At 42.5% G+C, this 15,126-nt stretch overlaps 1 protein-coding gene across 1 annotated transcript in view; it reads right to left on the bottom strand.

Moving 5' to 3' along the window:
* The window catches only part of LAMA3 (laminin subunit alpha 3), a 323,465-nt gene that overhangs the window by 248,658 nt on the left and 59,681 nt on the right, over window positions 1-15,126 (bottom strand). The window contains exons 3-6 of the mRNA XM_049902138.1: window positions 9,403-9,520; window positions 8,578-8,696; window positions 7,256-7,426; window positions 4,042-4,133 (exon numbers count right to left, since the gene is read on the bottom strand). Of these exons, the coding sequence (XP_049758095.1) occupies window positions 4,042-4,133; window positions 7,256-7,426; window positions 8,578-8,696; window positions 9,403-9,520 (500 nt within the window). The remainder of the gene's footprint in view (window positions 1-4,041; window positions 4,134-7,255; window positions 7,427-8,577; window positions 8,697-9,402; window positions 9,521-15,126) is intronic.

Here is a 15,126-nt window from a genome sequence, read left to right as displayed (position 1 = left end):
AAGCCCCGGTCTCTTCCTTCTCTACTGCCCCACATTACAATCAGGGCTTTGAACTGGTTCATTCTGGTTTGAACCCCCACTAAGAATTTGCATTTCCATCCCAGATATACTGCATCGGAAGATCTCGTTAAACTGTAGATTCTGATTCAGTATATCTGGAGGTGGAAATGCAAACTCTCAGCAGGGTTTCCAGCCGGAATGAACCCGTTCGAAGGCCTGGTTATAATAAATGAGCAAAGAAGTAAGCCAGTGCTGAGCCCATCAGGATGTGTTAAGAATCCATTCACCTTGAAAACATTAAGCTGAGTGAAGTACGTCAATCATGAAAGGACAAATGCTGTATGATCTCACTTACATGAAATATCTAGAGTAGGCAACTATATAGAGACCAAAGTTTACTAGTGGTACCAGAGGAGGAAAGAAGGAATCGTCGTTTAGGAAGCACTGAGCTTCTGTTTACAGTGATGGAACATTTGGCAACGGATGTTGGTGGTGGTTGCTCAACAGGATTAATTAGTGTCACTAAGCTGTACACAGAAAAATCTTGAACTGGCAAATACCGTCCTATATATATCTTCACAACAATTTTAAAAAAAGGAATCTGTTCACAAACATCTGGAATAGCCCTGTGAGAAAGGTCTGCTCAAGAGTCCTGCTCTCCAACTGGGGTCAGCACAGAGACTCACAGAATCCAAGGGCTGTGACTAATAATTAGATCTCAGAGAATACCACACCCCGAGGCTGTGCCAGCTCCAACAAACAGCTCTGTCACCGGGCCAAAAGAGGAGATTACTCAGTGAGGCAAAGGGGTAAAGCTCTCAAAATTTAAGTTCAAAGGCTTAGGCATCTGCCGGAAAATTTTCCCATGTTAAAATGAAAGGGTATAGCCATAGCACTGGACGAGAACACCGGGCTTTGATCTCTTACACATCTGTGCTTGAAAGAGGATTCAAAACAGTTTCCGAAGAAAGCTCCACTCTTCTCTGAGGAGAGATGGGATGGCAAATATTCAGTTACCCTCCTAAGGGGAGGCACCATCCTTCTCCCACTCAACCACCTGTGGGAGCACACAGACACAGATTTAACTGGCTCACAGACCAGCTGGAGTCCAAATGGGCACTTGTCAGGGAGGCCATCTCAGCTTGTTGCCATGAAATATTTGGCACAAACAGGGCTGAAAGAATATTCAGGGAGGACCATCTGAAGAACATGTAGTCCAATTACTTTCACATTGTTGCCACTGAGTTGGTTCCAACTCACAGAGAACCGGCATGTGCCGACCAGAACTGTGCTCCATAGGGTATTCAAGGCTGTGACCTTTCAGAAACAGGTTGCCAGGCTGTCTTCTGACGTACCTCTGGGTGGGTTCAAATCACAAACCTTTTAGCTAATAGTCGAGCTCTTACCATTTGTGCCACCCAAGGACTCCCGAATATTCTAATGCTGTTGTTTGCCGTCAAGTAGATTTCAACTCATAGTGACCCTATAGGAGAGCAGAACTGCCCCATAGGGTGTCCAAGGAGCGGATGGTGGATTCAAACTGCTGATGTTTTGGTCAGCAGCTTGAGCTCTTAACCACTTCACCACCGTTAAAATTGAGTATAGAAAAAACAGTGTCTGGGACCTGTCTGAATCATATTGGTAACTCCAAACCATTGCTTTTCCTAAATCTCTCTCAGCCCAGGCTGAATAGCTGATATGGGAAACTTGCCCTTGCATCTGCCGCTCAGGACTAAAACTTAGTTCTCTTATCTCTGCCCCTAACCTTTTTGATCCCCATCCTCAGTTGCCTCCTGGATAAAATGGCGATAGATGTGCTTTGGAAACTATAAAATGCTGTAAGATAATATGGACATATATACACACAGAGAGAGAGAGATTCTATGAAAAATTAAAACTGGCAATTTCCCCAGAATAATTCTTTGCTATGATGGGTGAGAAGTCAGAAAATCCTTCATTTCCTAGCATGAAGTAAACTAATGGGGGGATAGATTACAGGTGATAGAGTCACCCACTAAGAGAGAGAAGAAAAAGAACGGCAATACTAGGTTGGTGCCCATTTGGTAAAAGTAAGTTTCAGCTGTTGGGGGTTGCTGCCATCCATTTTACGTCACATCGATTTCATGGTTCAGGTGGAGGCACATAGTTGCATTCCTTAAAACTGTTATTTCTATCAAAAGGAATCCCATTAAAAAAGAGTTTTCTGTATATAATGTTTGTATTATATTTAAATAGCAGCTTTTAAAACATCAGAATATTTTTGGTAATCAATTTATAGATCATTGTAAGCTGCACAATTCTAAAGTAGCAGTAATTTCAACAACGAAATACAAACTAAGATATCTTATTGGCAATCGGTACTTAGGAAATAGAGTAGCCAAATCCAGGGAGAACACAACAAATGCATTTTATAGATGGCAGAAAATAAGAGCTAAGAATAAAATGAGATAGAAATTTTCTTTGGCATAAATAATTTACTACATACTCTCTAATACCATACGCTAGGGGGCTTGGGAGTCCCTGCGGGAGTATTCGGGATGGGGAACGAGGAGGTAGGGAATGAGATGAAAGCGTAGGGTATGAACACAAGTTGCCGAGGGGCAGACCATACCACAGCATGCTGGTGACAGTTCTTGGTCAGCTAAGCCTTTCCTAAACTAAGAATTAGGAAAGGAAAACCCTAATCCAATAACCCATAGATTGGAGTCACCTTTAAACTAGAAAATGAAAGCTTTAAAACGAGGAAAGAATTTACAAGTTCCTCAAATGTGCTATGATATCTCTATGGGGTTTTGAGCTGTTAATCTTCTCTACCACGAACACGCCACCTTGCAAAACACTTGTCGTACTTTATTGTCCCCACTGGGATTCTTGTCCGCCTTGTTTATCAAGGGAGTAGGAGCAGGCACTTGGGGAATTTTTTTTTTGAATGAATGAATGATTTTTAGAAAACCCCACAACTCATGCATAGCCAGCGATAGTGAAAATAATGAATACTGCAGTTTATATATTCAGGGTTAGCTTTATGCAAAGGGATGGGCAGAGTTCGCCCTCAGTGGCTTCTCCTATACCCCTCAGGAAAGATAGGTTCCTGGTGCCCTCATGCTGACGCACCACTATCCAGCCACCCTTTCCCACATGGCGCGATTTTGTCCCAGGCTCAAGGACACTAGTCCAACCTCTTCTCTCCCCTCTCTCTGCTTACCTGACCTTATCTGACCTGACTTCCAGGGTCTTCAGGCCTACTCTCCAGAAGGCTACATGATGGTAACAGATTACGTAATCATTATTAAACAAGTCCTTGCCAATGAAAGGTTAGTTAGCTGGTGTATAAGCTCTCTGGGATGGCACCCTCTGAAACCTGAAGAAGGGCTGACAACATTAAGGATCGTTGCTGGTCAGGAAAAGAGCGCACCACTTAAGTTGACAGCTGGAGACTCTGCCTGAACACAAAGTGAGGCCTAAAGACGTACAAACCTGAATCTGATGAAAAGTAAAATCTGTCTCTAGTAAATGCTGCTCATGGAGAACTGTAGACTTTAAATGAAACACTGAGAGAAAATTATTACTATATCTAGTATCCAGTAATTTCCAACCCTTAAAACCAGCCCTCCTGCAGGAGTACCACAAGCATATACAACTGCCAAACACTTAGCATTTAAGATCCATGCATCTATTGTATGTACAATATACCTCAATTAAAAACAAAAAGATTTGGAACATGTATCTCTTTTCCAATTAGACCAGGGATGACAGACGGGTTCATTTCTCATGACAACCCTAATCAATTATTACGTAGTGGCTGCCCAGAGCACCATCTTGGAGAGGATTTTGTGGCTGCAGCCTAGATCATCTATGATCAGCCACGTCTGCAGTGGGCCGTATGGGAAGCTCTGCTATGCACACCTGCCACCTATCTGTTGACCCTGAAAAATTCCTGTTGAGGGTAGGATCCTAGAAATACTTAATGATATGGACACATCCAGTGAAACAATTAGACACGATCACAGCAAGGCTAAAAACATCTGTACACGTACTTACAGTTTTTCAGGATTGTCTGCATTACACACTTCAGCATGGCCATTGCAAACACACTGCCCACCAACGCTGATGTCCTTTATGCTATAGTAATACTATACAACGGGAAACAGAGCATGTCAGCGGTACGGAACAGCAACATAGCCCTTGCCTTCCTAATCTGTAGCCCGTGTCTGTATCTACCCTGCTTCCCTTCTTCCCTGTACTCCTGAGCCACTTCTCCCTGCCTACTTCAACATAAAGGAGCCACAATCGATTGTAATTTGTCTTACAAAATAGATGCATTCCTTAATCGAATTTAACTACATGCTGCCAAATTTGTCCAGCTTTGAAAATCAAGTGCTTTAAATGTGTTGAGTGAAATTGCCTTGGAAAAGAATCGTATCCCATGGCCTTTTGAAAAGGGATTAACATCTTCCTAGTTTGTTTTTTCTAGGTTTTTATAAAGCAAATATATTTATTTACCAAAAAAAAGTATACTCTGTACCTACTATGTGCAAATAGGAGTCTTCGGGTGGTGCAAACAGTTAACTGCTCAGCTGGTAACCGAAGGTTGGCGGTTTGAACCCACCCAGAGATGCCTTGAAAAAAAGGCCTGGCAATCTGCCCTCAAAAGGTCATAGCCATGCAGTGCAGTTCTACTCAGTGCACATGGGGTTTCCATAAGTTGTAATCAACTCGACAGCAATGGTTTTGGTGGTTTTATGTGCAGAATACTTTCCCAGGCTCTGAGAAGGGGAGAGGATATTTACTAAGATGAGTCAGATACAGGCCTGAGACCGGCAGGGCCTCCTGCAGTTGTGGTAGCCTTGCTAGCTCTGTGAATAAGACCAGAGTCAGAGGTTCAAGGTCCATCAAGGCCACACAGCAAGCTGTAAACCCAGCCAAGAACTGTCCCCTTATCCAGGCCACAAATGTGTGCCTGCCATCTCATTCACTAGGCACATCTGCAGTATGTCGGCGGTCTCTCCTTTAGGTGGCAAATTCTGCCAGCTCTCTTACTTCTCAGGCTTGGCAGAAGACTGCGTGGGAGTTAGGGAGGAATGTGGGGACTGTGGAGCAATCTGTCATTTAGGTCATGTTGCCAGTGAGAAGAATACCTGTCAGTGAGGGAGTCTTTGAATTCAAAAGGACTAGAGGTCTTTTGTATCTTTTTTTGTTGAGTGTATTCATCTTAAAGAACTCTATACATTGGATGTCAGGGTTCTCTTCTGGTTTCCTAATTAAAAACTGTTAAAGTGCCAAGGCTTCCTACTTCAACTCTTACTTCGTCTGGAGACACTAACAACCCCTCCTGTTAATTCTGGATACATTCAGTATTAATAGGGCTTTCACACTGATCAATACAGAGGCTTCTCTCTCCACAGTGTTAACGGCTAGAGTAATAAGACGGAAAATGACTAGATCAGCACTTACCCCAGGAGCACATGTGATTTGTGTGATAGGATCGTTGTTAACTGCTGCGACTTGGCCCCAACTCTTGGCAACCCCATGCACAATGCAACGAAATACTGCCTGGTCCTGCACCATCCCTACAACTGGTTATGAATCGGACCGTCATGATCACTGCAGTTTGCACTGGCTGATTTTCCAAAGTAGATCACCAGGCCTTTCTTGCTAGTCCGCCTTAGTCTGGAAGTGCCACTTAAAGCCTGTTCATCTTCATAGCAACACAAAAGCCTCCACTGACAGCGTGAGAGGATAAAAAAAAATCCATTGCTGTTGAGTCGATTCTGACTCATAGCGACCGTACAGGACAGAGTCACCCACAGTAGGACTGCTCAATAGGGTTTCCAAGGAGCGGCTGGTGGATTCGAACTGCTGACCTTTTGGTTAGCAGCCTGAGCTCTTAACCACTGCACCACCAGGGCTCATCAGTATTATATTCCTCCATTTAAAGAAGCATCCTAGATTTGGGGGGGCGGGTAAAGGTTGTATGTGTTACACTCCACAAAATCATTTAATAGAAGAGCCTACATTCACATAGGCTATGAAAATGCACATACGGATGACCGCAAATCTTGCAACCCCCAAAAAGACAAAAGAAGGCAGTGAGGTGCATCTGTGGCAAGGGCACCTGGAGAAGTAGAAACGCACGGGGCAGTAGCTTTATCAGAAAGTTCAGCTCTCACATGTAACTATCTATCCTCTGATCCAACGCAGTCCCCACCTCTGAGGCAGCTCAGAGAGGGCTAAGTGGGCAGAAAATGCATAAGACAGGCCACCTCCACCCAAGGTGCCTGGTCTGTTTCTTGAAAGCACTCAAAACTGAAACAAAAAAAATTGTTTTCTTTCCCTTCCTTTCCCAGTGCTGTAATGTTACCTACATAAAAAGCCAAACTCTACAAGGTGTCCTGGGCATCTTCTATCCACTTCCCCAGGTCCACTCTCCACCCTGCTCTTTTTCCTGAACTTCATGGACGACAGCAATGGACTGTCTTGCCCTTGGCATCCCGTCAGGTTTGGCCAATAGGAGGCACTGGCAGGAAATCAGACAGAGGAAGAAGAGTGAGCTCAGGGCATTTGTTCTGTTGGGTCCCTCCTGAAGACAGGGGAACTGTCCTGACACCTGAAAGTGAGAGATGTTCAGGTGTTCACCAGTATCTATGTCCTCCTCTGTATCTTCTTGGGCACACAGCTAGATTACGTTACCCAACCTCCTTGCATTAGGTGGGACCAGATGACCAGTTCTTGCCAGTGGAAGTGATCTGTGCAGTTAGGAACAGGTATATCTTCTCTATGCCCTCTCTCTTCCCTCATCTTTTGACCAGACACAGGGGGAGTCCAGAGGAAGCTTCTGAGGCCCTACAGAATGGCTACACCTCTAGATAGAAAGAGTCTGGGGTCCTGAAAGACAGCATAGAGCAGATCCCACCTGCTGACTCACACTAGACTGTGGTCTAAGCAAGAAAGAGGCCTTTATTTTGCCAAGTCTCTGAGATTCAGAAGTTGGTATTATAACACCAAGTAGCCTACCCAGACTATTATTATTATACTACTCAGATTATAGCCTACTAAGGCTGGCTAAAATCATCTGCATTTATCTTTTTTTGAGTGTAATGTTTTTTCTTCAAGCAACCAAACTCCTAATTGCATCTAGTATTTTAGAGAAGAACTGGCTATATAAAGGTTACTTGAAAGGGTTCAAGGCAATTAATTTGACAAACAAAGCCAGTAGTAAGAGCTGCTGACTATGCACTTGAAAACCACTACTCACTCGCCGTGTGACTGTTGGATCTCGCTGTGCCTTGGAGATGAGGTGTCCAAGAAGGGTGTTGGTTCGAAGAAAACGCAAGCGGATATTTGTTGCCTTGGTAAACTCCCTCAGGGTGTGAGAGAAAGTAAAATTTTTTGCACCTGGCCGGCCATTTATCAAGGACACCACGACCTAAAATAACCACATACACAAAAAGAAAAAAAATTCCTTTCATCTAAATTCAGCAGCAAGTAACTAAAACTAACCCACACGCCCCAAAGCACTTGGTTTCTTTGAGCCACTAGATGTTTATAGGTGGCCTAGCCTTGGATCTTATTTATGTCTAAAAACATCATTGCAGTTTCATCTTCCCTTTCCTTCCTAGTTCCGAGGTCTGGCAACATGTCCGTAAAACCTGGGCTCCCTGGAGGTGTTATCATTTCATTTTCAAACCCTTTGTTCTATCAGTATAGTTGAAGGGCTGTACAGCTATGAAATACTGAGAATATAGTATTTTAATATCCATAAAAAGAAACAAACTTGTCAAACTACATCAAAGAAACAAAGCTAAAGTAATCTAAATGAGGCTGAAAAAAGAAAGTCTCTGGATATAAAGATGACAGTGCCAGAAACACAGAAATCTCTACACAAGCGGGTTTTGTCTTGAAGCTTCAGGTGGAGAAGTCAGAGTTGCAACCATTTGGAACGTGAACCACTCACCAACTGTCAGAAGACACTGGGTATTGCTGCTCAGGAAAGATCTCCCCCACTTAAAGAAATGGAGGAGACTGACGCCCTTTGAGGAAGTCTACCTGAAACTCAGGTCATGTTCATTTTGGCCTCACAACTTCTCTTGAATTCTTAACCTGATTTTCCCCACCTCTGTTTTCCCATCTTCCCTAACAACAGCCTGGCTGACTCCCGAGGGCCAAAAGCAACCTCAATTTTTTTTCTCCCCAGAAATATTTTCTCCCTCACAGATGGCGCCTATCCTGCCAAAAGGAATCGGGATTAGTGGGGCCACCTGCCCTCATCTCCTCACTGTTACAGGGGATAATGTGTTTGTGAAGAGGTGGCAGGGGTCAGCACTCACGACCCACTTGCTAAATATGCCACCAGGAAGGACAGTTCAAGGCTCATGGATCTTGAATCCTGAATCCTGGCCTCCTAGGGAGAATTCAAGACCCTAAACAGAATTCCCAACCCAACCCAAGTCATTCTGGGAACCCGTGATTTGATTCATTTATCACTCAGTCCTAAGCACTGGTCTCTATCTTGCTCTATGTTAAAGGGCCGTGTTCACTTCTGAACCTTCTCTCTCACAAGCTCCCAAATCTTCTTACCTCACCATTTTCCAAAGGAACAACACGGGAATACTCAGTAACGCAAAGGACATCAGCATCCCCAGTCACAGCCATATTTGCCTCCTGCCCAAATTGTTCCACACAGTCTAGTTTAGAATCTAGGAAGAAAAAATTTTAATATTATAAGACAAAGTATTATCACCTTGTTATCAATCTCTTAAGAAGCCTTATGTTTCTTTAAGGAAATAACAAAAAAAGAAAAGAAAGAACAGAGAAACATTTAAGACTTACAGATAATAGCTTAGGATGAAGTTATTCATTCCTGAAAGAAATAACTTTCAGCGGCAATATCTGGAGACGAGGTCCTAAATCTACATACCCCATCAGGCAAGTTTATGCTCTGCGGCGTTCTCGTGGAAAATTTAAGCCCTTTGTAAGCAAAATTCCTGTCCACCTCAATTCATCATAAGGTACAGAGACACTGATATTCTTCATTAATAAAGGTAATAGAGTCAAGGTAAGTAATGGACAACATAGCCCTGTAATGATGGAACTTGGTTCCTACTTTTACATAAAAATTTAAGGACTGGAGCTATGGTCCACTTATAGGCATGCTGCTTCCCTGCAAATACTGCAAGAACTGTTACCATAAAGGCATTTCAACCTCAGTTCTGCGTGTGGTATTCTTGGAATAAATGTACACATGCTTAAGAAATGGAGCTATTCTGAGAGTAACTTAGAAGGTTAAAATCAACCAGCCTTTAGCTAGCAACATCGAGAGCTTAAATTTCTAATTAGACCCATAGTCCTGATCTGTTGGAAATAATTAAAGCCCCTCTTAACATGGTAGACAAGGTTACTTACGAGCAAAATATTGCCAAGGTAAATAGGTGCTTCCGAAGTCCACAGATCTTTCCAAGACCCAAAGGTCAGGGCGAGGAGAATTTGCAAATTTGATTAAGACATAGGCCACATGGAAGAGCTGATAAAGGAAAAGAGTTACAGTTATTAAAGTCACCTTGTCTGTCCACAGCTTGGACCACCTCTATGTGATGGTGATTCCCAAACCAGCACATCTAGCCACAACCCCTCTCCCAAAAACCAGATCCTTTGTTCTAACTGTCTCCTGGACATCACCACCTGGGTGCAACCTCTCCAGTTTACTGCATTCGAAATAAACACAATTTTTCTTTCTCCACCAGATCTACACATTAACCACCATCTTCTTCACACCTTAGCCAGTATACCCTTGAATTTCAACTGCCTACATAGCAGCGGTCTGTACAGAGAATTCCAGGATCAAGCAATAGTAATCATGTGGTTTCAGGACCAAGAGCCAACAGAACAGGAGCACCATGACTCCTGGTTCCAGACATCGGCAAGATCACAGTTGCAGAACTGGGACCTGAGCAGCTCTCTGATGGAGCTGTAGCACCTCCTTCCCCTGCACCATCTCCACTGTCCTTCTCTTCTCCTGATTACTCTCCTTCTTATTAATATTCTTATTCACCCTCATCACTCTTTTGCCCATGGCCCCAAACCCAGAAACCCAGTTACCGTGAAGTCCATTCTGACTCATGGTGACCCCATGTGTGTCAGAGTAGAGCTGTGCTCCACAGTGTTTTCAACTGTCGATTCTTTGGAAGTAGATAGCCAGCTCTTCCTTCTGAGGAACCTCTGGGTGGACCTGAACCTTCAACCTTTTGGTTAGCAGCTAAGTACGTTAACTGTTTGTACCACCCAAGGACCACGTCCACCAAAAATCATGAAAGAAATGCCGTGGGGCTTTGGCACTGCTTTCTTCATCCTCCCACTCTTGAACCCCAAGATGCCTTCCATAGTGGACCCCCAGGATTCCTTGCAGTCTATTCTATCCCCTTCTCTCAAAACTTACCTGGCTTAAATTTTGAACCCTAAGGTCTATATGTTTCCCAAAGACCCCCGTATGACAATGAACACAACCATTAAACAACCTATGTTACTGTGTTAATGAGAGGATGATCCCCACTCCACACCTCCTAACCTCCAGGTAACAGATTTAATAGTGACTTTAAACAGGTAACAGATGAAGAAGCCCTGGTGGCACAGTGGTTAAAGCACTTGGCTGCTAACCGAAAGGTCTGTGGTTCGAACCCACCAGCTGTTCCACAGAAGAAAGATGTGGCAGTCTGCTTCTGTAGACTTGGAAACCCTATTGTGCAGTTCTACTCTGTCCTATAGGGTCACTATGAGTCAGAATTGACTCAATGGCAATGAAGTTTTTTTAATTAACTCATTTAAAATAACAATAAAAAAAGCTATTACATGTTACCAAAAATAACATGAAGTAAATTTTTATGAAAAATTACTCATATCACAAAGCAAAAAACTTAGAATAGTGGCATTGCTTTATATTTTTTTTGCAAATCTCTTTAAATATTTGGCTTAATAGAAGACAGCTGGAGTCCAATACCTGCTTCTGAATATATGCTGTTTTGGTTGCAACATTTAAAGAAAATCTGGCCCCACATGGACACATGGTAAGGAAAAACAGAGGACACTCGGCAAAGCCTCAGGGACCCTCATGGGTTCTCAGACGATACTTTGAGAACCACTGCTCTATGTCATGGTGATTTACTCTTTGCACTAAGAAACCCTATTGCTTACTGCAAAAGGAAGAATTTTCACACCTAAGTTCAGCAAGTTCTGTCCCAGTCAAACACTTGCTCTTTGATCTTGAAAATATTGCCTACCTGGGTTCAGGTGAACCCTCCCAGATTATCTACCAACACTTGGAAAAACTGATCTAACCTCATGGAGAAAAACTAATTAGGAATTACAAGGTATTCCAAAAACCACAGAGCAATACATAAAGAAAGGTGTTAATAATTTCCAAAGACATATTGTTATGACATAGTGAAGGAATTCATAGGAAATTCAAGAACTTCCAGTTTGAAAAATTAGAGCAAATATATTTCCCTTAAAGCTGTACATCCCTCTCGTGTCACGCTGAAATAAGACCACTCTTAGCCACGCGAATAGGATAGGGTGTAACCGGAACATTTGGGGATATGGGAATAATTCAAGACATTCTTAACCTTTTCCAACAAACCTCATAATCATAGCACACTCGCCCACCCCCCAGAAAAAATTATTTTCATAGTAGTTTATGATTTGATAATTTTTACATTCCAGGCAACATAAGCGCTTCACTAACCTTCTCTCATTTAGGCCTCACCATAAAAAGTGGTGTTTTATTAACCGCACTTTACAGCTGAGGAAAGTGTGGCTTCCAGCAGTTAAAAAACAAGCCCACAGCACGCAGGCGTCAAAACCCTGAGCCTGCGAGTATCCCGCTCACTGAGTATTAATTAGCGCATTAGCTATGCCACAGGATCTTATAGGTTCTCACATTCGACCTGTTTCATCCTGGGGGAAATAGTCAGAGAAGTTCCAAACATCATTATTTCCAAATGTGCTAAAATTCCATCACAGGGAGCCTGGGGGCAAGGGGCTACATTATAATACATCTGGAGGGTTATTTGAGCGCGTGGGTTTTTCAAAATTGTACTTCTTGTCACTAAAAATCCAAACAAATGAGACAGCCTCAGAGGGCTCAGAAGGGAGCCTCTCTATTTAGCCTCATCCTGTTCCAAGGCAACGTGTGATCCCCTTGAAGCAGCATGGAGGTGAGACACCCAAACTCTAGAAGCAGGTGGAGACATGCCACAGAGTGCCTCCCCACTCATTCCATGAGTCTGCCACCCGGCCTAATTCAACAGCCCCACTGGGCCCGCCACCCATCTCTCAGCACCTATCAGACAGGGTATTCCACTTTAAAATCTTTCCCTCCCATTTTTGTTTTAGGAACTCATTTGTGAGGTTCCAGCAGACATTCGTGTGCCCTGAATCTTGGTGGGGCTGCACTTCGCTTTTCCCAATTCCATTTGCACTGCAAGCTGTACGCTTTACCGACTGCCAACCCTGCTATGTGGCTTGCAGAGGATTCTTGCCAAGTGCTCCACTCAGCAGCAAATCTCCTCTGAGACTTGCAGACTCAAAACCTCCCTGTGACACTGAATTATATATGCTGAAATGGCAAGTGTTTTGTTATGCACATTTCTGTGATAATTAAAAAAAAAATTGGGACAAGGAAAATAAAACCTCCCTGTGAGGCAGAGAAAGTGGTGTCCAAAGTGGGTTCAGAGCCTGGCTCATGCCTGCCAAACCAACTGGTCTGAAGTTATTCTTTTCTGTTTGATAATTCCAAACTATTGTTGTTGTTGGGTGCCACAGAGTCGATTTTCGACTCATGGTGACCCCACGTGACAGAGTAGAACTGTCCCACAGGGTTTTCTTGGCTGCAACCTTTATAGAAGCAGATCACAAAGTCTTTCGCCCATGAAGCTGCTGGGTGGGTTCGAACCCACAACCTTTCTGTTAGCAGTCAATTGCTTAACCATTATGCCACCAGGGCTCCTTATTCCAAACTACAGACCTTTTAAATGGTTCTTTGTGTTAAACTCCTTATTATCAGTTACTTTTGCTTGCTCTTTGACCACTCAAAATACTTCAAAGCAAGTCTGAGCAACACTTTGTGATTTACTGATATAAACAAGGGTTCTTTATGAAACTAAAAAGTGGCAGGTCATGGAGTCACTATAAGTAGACTAGCAAAGGGAAAGTTGTGCATTGTCAAAGAAATAATATTTAGGGCTCAAAAAGCAAATGAGAAAGGTTGAGTTGTAATCTTTTCTCCGCATATTTTTCTAACAATACGAACCAAAGATGGCTTGAACGTTGTTGATGATCTGTTAGGTAGAGATACAAAGTAGTCTTTTAAACCATTTTTTTAATGTGGTAAAATATTAAAAAATATATATATATACACAACATAAATGAAAAGAAAATCCACAAACAAAAGGAACTCAGCACAGGAGAGTAAGAGGAACCAAGAAAATGTCAGCGCCACAAAAAAAAGCACGACAATATGACAGCAATAAACTCACACCTATCGATAATCACACTGATTGTAAATGGCTTAAAAATGCACCTGTGAAGAGACAGAGAATAGCAGAACAGATTAAAAAGACATGATCCATCAATATGCTGTCTACAAGAAACATACCTTAGACACAAAGACATAAATATATTAAAAATCAAAGGATGGAAAAAATATATCAAAGCAAGCAGTAACCAGACCACATCTATCCATGGCCTCCAACAGACTGAGTCCAGTACAACTAGATGGTACCCAGCTACCACCATGGAGTGCTCTGACAGGGATCACAACAGGGGCCCCAGACAGAGCTAGAGAAAAATGTAGGACAAAATTCTAACTCACGAAAAAAGACCACACTTACTGGCCTGATAGAGACTGGAAAAATCCTGAGAGTATAGCCCCTGGACACACTTTTAGCTCTGTAATGCAGTCACTCCTGAGGTTCACCTTTCAGCCAAAGATTAGACACGCCCATAAAACAAAACGAGACTAAAGCGGCACAACAGCCCAGGGGCAAGGATTAGAAGGCAGGAGAAACAGGAAAGCTGGTAATGGGGAATCCAAGGGCAAGAAGGGACTGTTGATTTTTCATGGGGTTGTTAACCAATGTCATAAAACAATATATGTACCAACTGTTTAATGAGAAGCTAGTTTGTTTTGTAAACCTTCATCTAAAGTACAATAAAAAAAGAGAGAGAGAAAGCAAACAGTAACCAAAAAAGAACAAGAATGGCAATACTAATCTCAGACAAAATAAACTGTAAGGCGAAATCCACCATAAAACTTAAGGAAGGACATTATATGATGATTAAAGGGACAATCCACCAAGAAGATACAAACTTAGCAAATATCTAAAAATATATCCCTTAATTCTGGTCGGTGGGAGCCCTGGTAGCACAGTGGTTAAGAGCTACAACTGCTAACCAAAAGGTTAGCAGTTTGAATCCACCAGCTACTCCCTGGAAACCGTAAGGGGCAGCTCTATTCTGTCCTATAGGGTTGCTATGAGTTGGACTTGATTCAATGGCAACGGGTTTGGTTTTTTTGGTTTAATCCTGGTTGAGGTCAAAATCCTGGCAGATTAATAATTACACTGTATCTAGTTACCACACATATATGCACACAAAATATATTAAAAATATATATATATGTATATATAATTTGCCATTTTACCTGTACAGTTCAGATGCATTAGTTACATTTACAATGCTATATAAAATGTTTCTCATCACCCCAAACAGAAAACTCAGTACCCATTAAGCAGTCACTCCCCTCTGTCCTCCCCACCCAATTCCCTAGTAACCTCTAATATACTTTCTGTCTCTATGAATTTGCCTATTCTAGGCATCTCATATAAATGGAACCTGTATTTCCATTTACATGAATACACTAAATGGAATACATATAAATATAATATTTGTCCTTTTGTGTTTGGCATCTTTCACTCAGCATCATGTTTTCAGAGTTCATCCATGTTGCAGCACGCAGCTGAAGTCATCGCTTTTTTATGGTTAAAATGTTTTAATAAAGCAGATAATAATCATAAGCGGTGGGCTGTGAGGCACTATGACTTCAAAAGGCTCCCAGGTGAGTACCTGAGATGAGAC

The sequence above is a fragment of the Elephas maximus genome, chromosome 11, assembly GCF_024166365.1.
Source record: "Elephas maximus indicus isolate mEleMax1 chromosome 11, mEleMax1 primary haplotype, whole genome shotgun sequence".
Classification (NCBI taxonomy): Eukaryota; Metazoa; Chordata; class Mammalia; order Proboscidea; family Elephantidae; genus Elephas; species Elephas maximus.
The sequence above is the reverse complement of the archived record's forward strand: the minus strand, read 5'-3'. Positions and strand labels throughout refer to the sequence as shown.